The following is a 14548-nucleotide window of genomic DNA, read 5'->3' as shown; positions in this document are numbered from 1 at the left end:
ACTGTTTGCTCTGGGCCCGGCTCCTCTGTGTTTTTAGGTTTAAGGTAATCCATGATTTTATTTGCAAAGGACTCTCAGTTATGCGGTCCCACCTCCTCCCACAACCCCCTTTTTCTTAGAAGGAAACTGCGTTGCCCAGAGTGGCCGGCTGTGGCAGAGCCGGTGGCAAACCCAGACCCTCCCGCTTTCAGGCGCGAGCTGCCCCAGCCCAGTGAGGGACAGACGCACGAGCACAGGACAGCACAGAAAGGGGGATCGACTCCAGTGCGAGGAAGCTGGGGGCGCAAAGGACAGAGCGGCCGGTGCAGGGAGGCAAGACCAACGGGCCGGCCCTGGGTGCCCAGGGTCTCTCTGGGGCAGGCACACCCTGTCCCCTCGTCCATGCTTCCCCTAAGGGACACCGCTCTGTAAAACGTACCTGCACTCTTTGGACTTCGAGGTGTAGGGCAGCGAGCAGGCCTTCTGCTGGGTAGCCATGCGATGTCCGTCGGCACAGCAGGTCTCCATGGGAACGTCTGTGTCCGCTGTGAGGGAGGACAGGAGGCTGGGTGACGTGACGGGGCTCCCGCCCTTCTCCACGCCGTCCTCCCCGTGTGCCGAGGGCGCCCTCCCCCGGCACTTCCTTAGGTGTCTACCACAGCACCGGGCGGGTGTGAGAGGGGCACGGGGGACACAGCTGTTCACCCTTCAGTTACTCTGCACTCCCGTGCGGAAAACCCCACTGCATCCCAGGCTGGGGGCACACCCCCACTCCTTCCCAGAGAGGCCTAAAACCTCTACCATTGTCTTCCCAATCAAATTCTGACAGGCACTGGAGATCCCAGCATGCACCATGGAGTCCTGCCCCGGCCACACAACCGAGATACAACTGGAGTCCCGGCCTTCACGGCCCGGGGTGGGGGGTGGCGAGAGAGACGACGAGGCATGAACGCGCCGCAGACGAGCTCCGCAGTCGGGACACAGCCAGCCTGACTCCCCCTTGGCCCAGAGGCAGAACACACCATTAAACACAAACGGTGCAGGTGGGGCGGCCTGCTCCCTGAAACTGGGACAACGGAAGGAGGCTTCCCTAAAGAGCCGGGGCCTGGCCCGCTGTGTGGGAACACGCTAGGAAGCAGGAACCATGCGTGCCAGGTGTGGAGGACGTCGTGGAAAGGGGGACCCCCAAAACACAACGGTGACATTCCTAAGAAGGTAAGAGCCACCACTTCTAGATGAGCTTCTGCGCTCAGACTGTGCTCTCATTGACTCGCCACAGCAACTTGTGAGAGCGGCCTCAAGTTCCATTGCACAGAAGAGGAAACCGAGGCTGGTAATGGATTTCAACCCTGATCTGCCCCAAGACCCTTTCTTTTGCAGAAACAATTACAGGAAGTTTGGCGAAGACGAAGCTGGCTGGCCAGAGAGGATGGGTTAAGGCGTCTTTTCTTCTCACCCAAAGGGCAGACAAAGGGCTCAGGTGGGTCAAACCGCTGCCCTCCAAGCTGGATAATGGCCAGTTGGGACCCAGGCCCTCTTGTCCTAATCTGGCTCCAGCCTCACCCCAGGCTGCCACCCCAGTGGACGCCCACCGCAGAAACCTGGCCCCTCGGCTCGTGGGAGGAGAGGGCCCACCAGGCCCCACAAAAGGAGCAATCAGGGAGTAACTTCTCCCCCAGCACGGGCGGCCCCCAGGGGAGCATGAGCAGGCCAGGAGGCACGGTGACCAGCCGCAGCTGCCAGGCAGGCCACCCGAAGCAGGACACGTCAGAATCAGGCTCTGAGAAACACCGCCAGGGTCCTGGCAGGGTGTGAACCACGCGGGCCTGGCAGCGTTTCTTGGCCCAACGGCTGGGGCGCTCTGGTTGAGCTCATGATTTCTCCAAGGCTGGGCCTTGGGGTGGCCCCAAAGGGAGGCTTGCGCTTGAGCTCAGCATGAGGCAAGACTCCCTAAAACCCAGCTTAGACCACCCTCCGCCAGCCATGCAAAGGTGCGTCTGGGATCACCCTGCCTTCAAATGCTGGTCCTGCCCTAGGCAGGAGAGGGGGGACCTGCCACTCAGTCACCGAGAACTTTCCAGGAGAGGGTTCCACTCCAGAAAGGCCCTGGAGGGGCATCATTGTTGGAGGGTGAGGAGGCAGAGGCTGGGACCAAATGCATGGCCGCAGGGAGGAGGGGTCTCTCCTTGAGCCCCAGTCTCCCACCTACAACTCCAGGGCTCTCCCCCTCCCCCAGGGCTCGGTAGTGAGAGCTGTACGTCACCCCATCGCACACGCACCGGCGCCCCCAGGCTGGCGGCAGGAGTCTCCAGTGGGTGTGGTTAAGGGGGACAACTCAACCCCCAGCAAAGCCCACCAGCCTCCTGCGACCCGGCCACTCGGTCCGTCCCTGCCTCAGCTGTCCCCTCTCTGTATTCCCAGCAATGCTGCCCAGTGAACGTGGGCACTCACCATTAGCCGGGGCTCAGATAAACTGTCTGGAGTTGTGAGTCTCCTGGCCCCACAGCAGGAAAGGCATCACTAGTAAGAGCTGCACTCTTAAAGGGAAAACCTTGAATGCGTCTGTCTGTCTATCATCTATCCACCTATTTATCTATCTACCTGTCTCCCTATCTACCACATGTCTATCCATCTACCTATCTACCATCTATCTATCGTCTATCTGTCTGTCTGTCTATCTATCAATCATTTATCATCCCTGAGTGGTGCAAACAGTTAAGCTCTCAGCTCCTAACCAAAAGGTTGGAGGTTCAAGTCCACTCAGAGGTACCTTGGAAGAAAGGCCTGGCGATCAACTTTTGAAAAATCACAGCCAGTGAAAACCCTACGGAGCACAGTTCTACTCTGACACACATGAGGTCACCATGAGTCAGAATCAACTTGGTGGCAACTGGTTTGATCCATCCACTTACCTACCTACCTATCTATCCACCCATTCATTCGTTTTTGCTCCGATTTATTTTAACAAAAGCATTCACAAAACACAGGGCCTTATCTGTCACAGGTAACAATGGCTTTGTGCCTCACCCCATGGATGACTGGGACCCAGCCACGTGGCCTGACCCCAAGGCTGACCTCCCCCACACAGCCAATCCCACTCCCCGCTCCCAGCACTCCCTTCACCCCATAATCCGCCAGGCCCACTCCACTCCCTGCCTGTGTCTCACACCTGTGTCTCTCACAGCCTCTGCCAGCCCCGGCCCGTCTCTCCCATAGTCCACCACCTCCTCATTGCAGCCTTCCTGCCCACCCATCGGGCCTGGGTGTCCCCTCGCCCCACCCCACCGCCTTGTGGTGGCACACACTGCACCGTTGCCTAATATTCCAAGGTCTGTCGTCTGCCTTACCCTCCCAACTGCAGGATCAATATCTTGTCCTCTTATTCCTTGGCACAAAAGCTGGCACATAGTGGCTCAAGGGTTTCGTAGAAAGAAGGAAAGCTTGGGCTCACATAGATTTGAGCTCAAATCCCAATGCCACCACTTCCAGTCTGGGACCCTGAGCCTCAGCTTCCTCATCTGTAAAATAGGACTCATAATACCCATGCTGACTTGCTGAGAAGGCAGATAAAGTTTATAAAGTTCCGAGCACGCAGTAAGCTCTCAGTAAACAGTGGCTAGATTTTGTGTTAAATGAACAAAGGGCATTTGCTTGCCCTTACCCCTGAGAAACGGGGGAGCCATGGCTGCATTTTAGTGTGCCAAATCCCCCAAATATGAGCTGCAGCCTCAAAGCCTCCTGCCGGCTCAGCAGGGCTAGACCCTTTTGCCCTGAGTGCAGAAACATCTGGAAATGATTCCTGCTGGGGAGCCTTGAGCACTTTGGTCCTTATTCTCAGCAGGACAATAAAATGTTAAGACCTTTGGTCAGTGTGGAAACTTGGAATGTCCCTGGAATGTGGCTACAATGTTCCAAGCAGCCCCAAAGCTGGAACCCGTGCAAACAGGGGGCCACCTGGGGGCTCTGTCCCACTGGGATCAGCACACGGCCAGCAGGAAGCGCCCTGTTAGCCAAGGGAAAGGCTCTGCACAATCCCATCAGAGGGACCGCGAGAAGTCCACTAGGGAGGGTGGCAAGGCTGGAGGGTGACGAGGCAGGGGTCCAGAGGGCAGACCCAGGAGGGCACCATGGATCACCATCTCTTCATAATAAACAACCTCCATTCCCTAGACCCCTGACACGCAGTGGGCCCTGCTGGGAAGGCCCCATTCATTCACCAGCTCTCATCCCCTCGGCCACCCTAAGAGAGCCTGGTACCGTCACTATGCCCATTTTACAGATGAGGAAGCAAAAGGCTCAGAGAATCATGAAATGCAGTGTTCACCAAGGCCAGACTTCCAACTAGCCATGCTGGGGTCCAACTCAAATCCCTCTGACTCCAAGGTGCCCAGTGACCCTCTCTCCCACTACCTCCCAGACACGGCCCATCCCGAGGACTGTCACCTAGTGGCAAAACCAGCTTCAGATGTGAAAGGGCCTCACACAGGCCCAACCCTCTCTGGCACAGTACAGATGCATAATAAATGCAAATTAAATCTGGCACCACATGCTTCACCGGGGAGGCACAGGTGGTGGCCGATGGCAACACCCACCAAGGTGCAGTGTGCAGCTGGTCTGCAGGGCTTGGGAGGGCCTCAGGGCAGACGTGCGTTTCATAGAAACTCAGAATTAAATTGGGGAAGGGACTTACCGGTTGCTCTGGAGTCAGTTCCGACTCATGGTGACCCCACGCGTGTCAGAGTAGAACTGTGCTCCACAGGGTTTTCAGCAGCTGACCTTGGGGAAGTAGACTGCCAGGGCTTTGTTCTGAGGTGCCTCTGGATGGACTTGAACCTCCAACCTTTCAGTTAGCAGCCAAGCACATTAACTGCACCACCCAGGAACTCCAGAAGGGACTTAGTGTTCCCCAAAACTAAGGCTGTCTTCACGACGTGGCCCATTGTCATCTGTGCCCCCACATCTGCACCTACTCCCCACCCAGGGCCTTCTCAGCCTCATGAAATCATGCATATACACAACAGCTCTAGGATCATACCCGGTCCAACATCAGCAACCCTCTGCCGCAAGGCTTCCACTCCCACCGCTCCCTGGACTCTGCGCCGCCCCAAGATCACTGACAACTGCCCAGATTCAAACGCAGAAGCACTGACCCTCCTGCCCATTCCTACCTCCCAGGCTTCTCTGCCCCCTTAGCCACCCACCTTCTTCCAGGTCTCCCCACACCTCTCAGGCAGGTCCTGTTCTGTCTCTCTCATGGGCTCCTCCACCCCTGCTTGTTGTTGTAAGCAGCCTTCGAGTTGGCCCCAACTCGTGGGGACCCCGTGTACAACAGAACAAAACATTGCCTGGTCCTGCACCATCTTCACATCGCTGGTATGCTCAAGTCCATTGGTGAGGCCATTGTGTACTTTGAGTGCCTTCCAACCAAGGGGGCTCATCTTCCAGCACTATATCAGACAATATTCTGTTTTGATGCATGAGGCTTTGATTGGTTAATTTTTGGAAGTAGATGGCCAGGCCTTTCTTCCTAGTTTGTCTTAGTCCGGAAGCTCTGCTGAAACCTGTCCACCACGGGTGACCCCGCTGGTACTCGAATTACCAGCAATATGCAAGCCAACACAGTCTGACAAACCGACAGGTGGCCATCCACCCCTGTACACTTCCTGTAAACACTGGTGCCCCTCAAGTTATGTCCTAGACCCTCTTCTCTTCTCTCTATGTCCCCCCTCAGGGGGCCTCCCCCACCCTGATGCTGATGTATCTGAAGCCCAGAACTTCCCAGAGCTTCAGGCTCCTGAAGATGCTTCTTTCTTTAGCTTAAATTTGCACACGGTAAAACACACACACACATTTTTGTACCTGGGCACACCCTGTGGCCTGCAAGCCGGTGCAACGCTCCAAGCAAGAACAGTGACCTCTGGTATAATGCAAACTCCCCCACAGAGCTGGGCCCACTGCATTTTTCAGATGTGTGACCCAAGGCTTAAAGCAGTCAACTGGCTGACCAAAGAAGTAAGGCTGGTGAGTGGGAGCCAGGCCTGGGAGCAGGTCTCCAAGTTCAGCCTGACCCTCTACTGCACTCAGCTGCCTGCAAGGCCTCCATGATGGCAGAGAAGGTGCCAGGTGATGAAAGGGCAGGGTTTGGAAAACTGAGTCTTTAAGGTATGGCTGAAAAACGGCCTAATGTACTAATGCAATAACGTTTACGTTTATTGTGGTATTTGTCTTAAACACATACACATTCAATTAAAAAAAACTTCACTTTGTGAAAATAAAGCTCCTCAGGGCCCCTACTTGAAAGCAATTGTTTTGTGACATTTTGCTGCACTATTTTCAGTCTTGCTTTCAGGACTGGGAGGTTTTTCACCTTGTTTTATTTACTTGTTTATATAAGTTTGTAGCTTGGTCATTTAAGCATCCTATCCCAAACTTTTTTTTTTTTTAACATTATTGCAGAGTCATTATAATAACTACTGCATAACCCTCTACCCTGGACACTGACTGTTCCTTACGGAGGGAGAAGGGCTGTGTTTTCAATTCGTTTTTATATCACTGTGCCCAACCCAGGGTTTGCACTATATTAGTCAAACAGCCGAGTAGAAGTGGCATCACTTCCTCACCCATTTCCCCTCTCTTAGGATATATGCCACTTCCAATTTTTCACTATCAGGAACAAACAGCTCTGGGTGGAACATCTTTATTCAAAAATAAATCTTTATTCATAAGGTCATAAAGTCAGGATTGTTTGCTTAGGCCAGAGCCCCAGAAGGAGAGGAACTGAGTCAAAGGGAGGAACACTATCAAGATTCAGGATTTATGCGATGGATTTCTCTCCTGGGAGGTGTCCTGTTTACATGGCTCTGCAGACTTTGTGGCTGGAGTAGGATTATCAGGAGTTTAGAGTGAAGGATCTGTGACCGATCGGTGGTCAGATGGAGCCAGAACTAACTGGTCGAAGCTCACCAGCCTACTGGTCAAGGCTGAGGTATTTACCTGGGGGCTCCAGCTTAAACACAGGTTATGAGTCGAAGGTTCTGAGTCAAAGGGGTTCATATGAAAGAGTGCTGGTCCCCATTTTTATTACGCTCCTTGAGGAGTTACTCTGGGGAGCACTGAGTGAAGAGAGTGGAGGAACCAGGTTCCAGCATCACATCACCTAGGTTTGAACCCTTGGGCCTCACACAGCAGAAACTCAGCAATGTTAGTGAAAGAACAAACAGAGAGAGGGTTCCAGATGATGGAGTGGGATTTGCAGTGGTTCATCCCCCTTTGGCACAGGCATATGGCCAGGCCAGGGGCAATGGCCAAGAAGAGAACAAGGGGAATAGACTCCCCCACCACAACTCCACACCACAACCCCATTGGTACCAAGAATTTCACAGTGTCAACAACCAACCAGGTCAGCCAGCCACAGACCCCCTGGCAATGCCTTCAGAAGGGCGTAAAATACAAGAAATTCCATGCACCAGCCCCGCCACGTCCGAGCAGCCTCTGACATTGTGGGTCAACAGAGTAATCTGGAGCAACCACTGACCTTGGTGAGCAGGACAACTTTAGGTAACCCCATGAGGACACCCGCCATTGCTTGAAAATTATCCACCGGTTAATGCCTGTTGCTGGGCTGTGGGCACCCTCCAGAGAGACCTGGGGACTTGAGTCTGTATGTTCTGTCCTCTCATAGATCACTTTCCTTTTCTCAGACAAGAAAGTTCAGTCAACCACAGTTGTAATCTGATTCTCGTAATCTGACTGTAAATTAGACCCACAAAGCACAATCCTAAATATAAACCATAAACAAAACCAAACCCATTGCCATCAAGTCGATTCCAACTCAAATGACTCTATAGGATAGAGTAGAACTGCCCTATAGGGTTTCCAAGGCTTTAATCTTTACAGAAGCAAAGCCTAATCTCCCACAGAGCAGCTGGTGGGTTCAAACCGCCGACCTTTCGGTTAGTGCTTAACCACTGCACCACTAGGGCTCCCACCTTAAACCAAGAACAAACTCTCTTGCAAAATCTCATTCATCTTCGGCTCAGGCGTTCCTGGGAAAGGCCAGAGTTCTAGGGTAAAGCTGTCCAGCCTTAAACCTGGCTCCTCCACTTCCTAAACCTTACTGAGCCTCATTTTCCTTATCTGTAAAATGGGGTGGTCCCAATGCCTGCTGTGTAGGCCTGGGAGGATCAGTGAGATCTTCCAGGAAAAGTGCTTAGAACAGCACTGTGACCGCGGGAACAACCACAATCTCCAAAACTAAATAAATACGTAAGTTATTTCACCAGTATTGAGGAAACATTCTTTTTCATAGAAATATCACTCTGTCTCGGGCTGACATGTTACCAGATGGTTGACACCCCACCAAGCTATCTCTCTTCAGGACAGAGAACACTTGTCCTAGGTAACCCTGAGCGGGTAGAAAGAGTCTATTCACAGGTGCCAGGTACCTACCAGTTATCACCCGATTTAGGAAATAATATTGGAGTTATTATTCTCTCTCCTTGAACATGGAGAATTGTGACTAAGCTGGGGCTGGGCCCTCACAGACTCACAAAGACACATCAGCTGGGCCCTGAGATAGACAATAGATGGGACAATCTCAGAAATCATCTTAAGGAAGTTTTCACAAAACGACAATCAAACAGAAGACAAAAGATTTTCCACTCGGATCTTTTTCTATTAGCATTTAGTGAACAGAAATTTGTTGGACCAAAGAAGACCCTCCTGATTCTTGTTACTGAAACCTGTACCAATGATTGTTAAGAAAGACAATTCAAAATGTAGGATCGCAGTTTCTAGCCAATCTGTGAAAAGGCTAAGCTTTCAGTGGTTTTGCCCATTTGTAATGTTAATATATACTGATGGCTCTGTAACTGTTCTTTGAACTCGGACAGACATGGTTGTGGCAGCATGCTCGTCCATTTTCCCATTCTTGCCTATTCTGTAATATTCTTTGGTCTTGGGCAGACATGGCTGTGGCAGCATGCTTGTCCGTTTTCCTACTTTTGTCTGTTCTGTGATATTTCCTTGGACTCGGGCAGACATGGCTCTAGCAGGATGCTTGTCCACTTCCCACTTCTGCCTTTTTGAATATATGCCGAATAAAACTTCCTTTTTGCTTTACTAGACTATTTGATGTTTTTCCCCTACTACCCACCTGAGACAGCAGTTAAAACAAAATTTCTTCCAGTTAAAATCCTTTCAAGATCCAGTTATTTTCTCTTTTGAATTTGTTGTTGATACTATGCGTTTTCATTAACGAAGGCATGCTGATTAAAGGATCAATTCAGAGTTTTTGTTATGAGTTATGGATTTTGATACCCATTATCTGGGATCATATGTGTCCTGCCAGACCATGGATGACATAAATCTTGCTGATATGAGTCAACAATAAAATCAGTTTGTTTGTTTTAATTTCTTGAAAACTTGCAAAATATAAGGTAAAACCTGAAGGCACCTGGCAATGATGGCACATACATTTTACTCTGGTCTCCTTCTTCTTAGCCTTTTTATTATTTTTCATGAAACTTTTCAAAACGTGGTACAATGCGTTCTTCCTTACTGCAAAAGCAGTACTTACAGCCCACATTAATAAAGCCAAGGAATTTGAATCTCAGGAAAATTACCACTACAATGCATCGTTCATCACTGAAAAAAAAGTACTGTCAGGCCAAATACATAAAACTAAAGGAATTTGAATCTCAGGAAAATTACCACTACTGTGTATTCTTCATTATAACAAAAGCAGTACTAACAGCTAAGGAGCAGAAACAGCTGCCCTGGAATACTGCGGAACTGCTTACAGAGGTGCATTCCACCTGTTACACGTGGAAGCAATGATTGGGCCCTAAGATTGAATACAGGGTAAGAATAACTTATAGGAGTTCAGTCTCTTGAAAAGTATCACTGCAATGCATTATTCCTTATTGGAAGAGCATTATTTACTGTTCAGAAGTTAGAAAAGAAGGAAGCCAGTAACCCCTGAAAACAATGAATGGCATCAAGGAGAAAATGACCACTATGACTGAACAAAGAGTAGCAATAGCTTATTCTTTATATAAGTACATTCTCAGTAGTAACTGGAAAACGTAGTGAGGAGGCTTATCTCATAGAAATAAAGGCAAACCTGTCAAAAGTTTAGAAAATTCACATATGCAGGAGGCATCACCTGAGACAATGCTCAATCTACACAAAAATGAGGCTTTCTGAGTTTCATGCATTTCAAAAGGCTCCCATCCTGAGGCCAAATGTGTTAAAAATCGGGGCTACCCCCTTTCCAAAGAACTCCAGAGGCATAAAAAGTGGGTAGGATACCATATGATCCACGGGTCTTGAAAGGGCTTTAATTGTTGTTGTTAGGTGCTATCAAGCACGGTGATCCCCTGCAAAACAGAAAGAAATGCTGCCCAGTCCTGCATCATCCTCGTGATGGGTTGTGAATTGGACCCTTGTGATCCATAGGATTTTCATCACCTGATTTTAGGAAGTACTAGATTGCCAGGCCTTTCTTCCTAGTCCATCTTAGTCTGGAAGCTCTGTTGAAACCTGTTCAGCATCACAGCAACTTGCAAGCCTCCACTGACAGGCAGGCCGTAGCTGCACATGAGGTCCACCAGCTGGGAATCAAACCCGGGTCTCCCACGTGGAAAGCAAGAAGTCTACCACTGAACCACCAGTGCCGCATCCAGGTGAATTAAACCTTGGTAAGGATTACAGTGCTGACTGTGAAATCACAGTCATTTTGATGGACACCCAATGGCAGGCTACACGTTTCAAGGCATGCAGAGGCTCGTGGTCCAGAGAAGCCCAGGTAACACAGCCCAACAGGGACCTCACATCTGACGAGTAGGACGTGGCCTCATATTCTCTCCGCGGTCAGCGGAGTTCTGTACGATTGCCTGGGTAGAAACTTCCAGAACGTCAGTCTGCTAGAGGTAAACATCGCAGGAGCACTGGGCAATGCCTGATCAGCAAGAAACATTTCCGAGCGGCCTGTGAGGCCCTGAGCTACCATACTGAGATTGTTCAGCGTGCAAACCATCACAGTGGGAGGGCTCAGGGCTGTGATAACGGGGGCCAGGGTCTGGTTATAACTCCCCCATCGAGGGTTCTTCCACCGGAAGGAAGTCCAGGTTTAGTGACCTTGTCTGTGAACTGAGTGGAGGCGCTGGCGTGGAGTCCAGAACGGGTTTCCAATCCCCGGCCCGTGGACGGATCCTGGGCTGACGAAATTCCCGGTGGCGTGACACCAGCCTACTGGCCCAGAAACCGCGGGAAGTGCGCAGTGCGGTTGTGCAGAGAAGCTCCAAGCCCAAACGAGAAGCGATGCTTCCCACGTAGGCGCAACACTTAGAGTACATTTTTACTCCTGCAGGTGACAGAACCCAAAAGGAAAACACGGTGGTTCAAGGAAGGTTCAAGTTTCCAGAAAAGGCCATCTCATTTGCATAAAAACACACCCTAAGTGCTTCCACCGTCCCCGAAATGTTCCAGACCCCACCCAGGTCTCTGCAACGCCCCCGAGGAGGTGACTATGCTCAGTGTCCCTCTGCCCTGTCCCCCACATGGCCATCTCCCGTCCGCTCACCAAACACTCGGGACAAGATGCCCGGCAACCTCCAGAGGCCCTGCCCGGCCCCCGACTTCCTCGACCTCCCCGCAGCGCTCCACATGGCTGACCACCCTCGTGGTTTCGGCTACCTGTTGCCTTCTCCTCACGTTGCCTCCGAGAAGTGGAATGCCCCAGGGAGGGCCTGGTCCTGTGGCCCCTTCTCTCTCTCCATCTCCTGGGCGATCCCGTCCATTTCCCCCGTGTGCCGGCGCCTCCCACGTTCTGGCTGCAGCCTGAGCTCTCCGGAGCCCCAGGCTCCTACGTGCACCCTGCTACTCATCACCTGCACCTTGGTGTCTACCAGGACACTCAAGGTGACCACAACTGAATGCCCGACTGTCCCCATCCCCGTCATCCAGTCTTCCCCGTCTCAGTAACATCATCACCTTCCACCCACTGCTCACACCAAAATGAAGGAGGCCAGCCTTCACAGACCCTCCTCCCCCAGCCTCTACCGCCACTCCTTCAGCGAGTCCCGTCCACCCCCAAATGCCTACATCTGTCCACTTCTCACCGGCCCTGCCGACGCCTTGATTTCAGACTTCTGGCCCCCAGAACTGCGAGGCAATAGGTTCCTGATGTTGTAAGCCACCTCGTTGAAGGCACTTTGTCACTGAAACCCCAGGACACCAAGACAGTAAGCAAGCCCCAGTGGGCAGGCGCCTTGTCTGTCCTGTGTCCCTGGTGCCCTGCCCAGGGCCTGGCTCCTCAAAGGGCGATTGTCAAATACATGAGCAATCATGCTGGCAAATGCTGGGTTCACAGGGCTGGACTAGGCTCACGGGAGCTGCTCGGGAGAGGTTTGCAAACAGAACCGTGCCACAGCAGATAAATGACGCCACTCACCAGCTAAGTGATCCTGGACAAGCCACACCCCTGCCCGGGCCTCAGTTTCCCCGCCGATCACAAACAGTTTGTGTATCTGTATCCTGATACACAAACCATTCCTTCCCAAATCCTCCTCAGTGCTTGGCATAACACCTTGTAACCGGACCCCAAGGCTAGCCTGTTGGTCTTAGCGCTTTGCTGCTAACCAGAGCATGTGAAGTCAGGAGGGTCCAAATCCCTGCTGACCCGGCGTCCCCCTGAGCAGGTGGCAGAGCCAGTAGCAGCACACATGGCAAATCCCTTACTGGGGGAAACAGGGTCTGGATCTCTGACCTTGGGGAAGCAGTGGCCAGGGGGCTCTTACCCATTGGGTCCTCCACAAAGTCAGTGCAGAGCCGGGCGGGATCCCCAGTTTCCGGGTCCCCGCCTGGCACTGCACACATCAGTACAGCCTTCGGCAGGCAGCACTGATTAAACAGGTCCACGACTTACCACCCAGGACCGTCCCCTTAGATGCTGGCCCACACTGCTGTGCCCGGAGCCCAGGGCCGCCAGGCACACTTCCTTCACAGAGGGGCCAGCAAAGGGAAGAAGACCCTCCCCCATGGATACTTCCAGACCTCACCCAGCCTCCTGCGGGGCTCTGGCCTCGCCCCTGCAGGTGGAGGGTCACCGCAGGCCTTGGGCTCCTTGGGGGGCTCTGAGCCCCACCCAGGTGGAGAGAGGAGAACCTGACTTGGGAATACCAGCAGCACCCTGCACCCCACCACAGCGGGCTGCTTCCCCCGGCACAGCACAGGCTCCCCCAACTGACCTGACACCTTGGGGGCCAGTCCCCCGAGGCCCAGGCTGTGGCTCCACTTCTATGGTCTCCCCCGTGTTTGGGGAACGCCTGCCCCTCCTAACAGTGCCAGTCTTGTACGCAGCTCTCTTTAGGGATTGTCGAGAGGCTTTCCGGTCAGTTTTTATTTCCCGCACTAAGCGTAAGGCAAGACACCCAATGGTTAGGACCATGGGTTCCATGTCCAGCTCCTCTGCTTACTAGTCCCTGGGTGGTACAAACGGTGAGGAGCTCGACTACTGTCTTAGTCATCTAGTGCTGCTGTAACAGAAATACCGCAAGTGGATGGCTTTAACAAAGAGAAGTTTATTTCCTCATAGTAAAGTAGGCTAAAAGGCCAAATTCAGGGCGTCAGCTCCAGGGGAAGGCTTTCTCTCTGTCGGCCTTCTCATCAATGTTCCCCCGGACTAGGCGCTTCTCCATGCAGGGACCCCAGGCCCAAAGGACGCGCTCTGCTCCTGGCACTGCTTTCTTGGTGGCATGAGGTCTCCCTGTCTCTCTGCTCACTTCTCTCTTTTCTATCTCAAGAGACTGCCTCAGGACACAATCCAATCTTGTAGCTGAGTCCTGCCTCACTAAGACAACTGCCGCCCACCCTCCCTCATTAACATCATAGAGGCAGGATTTACAACATACAGGAAAATCACACAGTATCAGGAATCATGGCCCAGCCAAATTCTTACACACATTTTTTGGGCGACATAATTCAATCCATGACAACTACTAATCAAAAGTTTGGCAGCTCAAATCCACTGAGAGGTACCTCAGAAGAAAGGCCTGGCAATTTGCTTCCCAAAGGTCACAGCCACTAAAAACCCTATGGAGCGCAGTTCTGCTCTGCCACACGTGGGGTCACCATGAGTCAGAATCGATTGGATGGTAACCGGGTTGGTTTCCGCTGCTGATTTCCGGTGTTGTCTCGGGCACGCTGCTGAACCGCTCTGTGCTTTACTCTGCTGTCGTCACTGGGTGCCGTCGAGCTGACTGTGACTCACAGTGACCCCCGGTGACCGACCTGCCCCATAGGGTTTTCTAGGCTGTAATCTTTACAGAAGCAGATGGCCAGGTCTTTCTCCCGAGGAGCCACCGGGTGGGTTCAAGCCGACAACCTTTGGTGAGCAGCCAAGCACTTAACCATTGCACCATCCGGGCTCCTTGGGCCTTACTTTACATGTCTGTAAAATGGAAATAATAAGCACAACTTGTACAAGGAAAGGTCATGGAAGCTCCATAGACACATCCAAACTCCCTGAGGGACTGAATTGCTGGGCAGAGGGCTGTGGGGACCATGG

General features: G+C 52.2%; 1 protein-coding gene across 2 annotated transcripts in view; it reads right to left on the bottom strand.

The window, feature by feature from the left end:
* The window catches only part of FBLN1 (fibulin 1), a 124618-nt gene that overhangs the window by 104259 nt on the left and 5811 nt on the right, over window positions 1–14548 (bottom strand). For both annotated transcript variants that reach the window (XM_004380010.1, XM_004380011.1), the window contains exon 2: window positions 419–524. In XM_004380010.1, coding sequence (XP_004380067.1) covers window positions 419–524 — 106 coding nt within the window. The remainder of the gene's footprint in view (window positions 1–418; window positions 525–14548) is intronic.

The sequence above is a fragment of the Trichechus manatus genome, unplaced genomic scaffold, assembly GCF_000243295.1.
Source record: "Trichechus manatus latirostris isolate Lorelei unplaced genomic scaffold, TriManLat1.0 scaffold00069, whole genome shotgun sequence".
Taxonomy (NCBI): Eukaryota; Metazoa; Chordata; class Mammalia; order Sirenia; family Trichechidae; genus Trichechus; species Trichechus manatus.
Note: the sequence above shows the minus strand (reverse complement) of the source record. Positions and strands in the feature narration are given on the sequence as shown.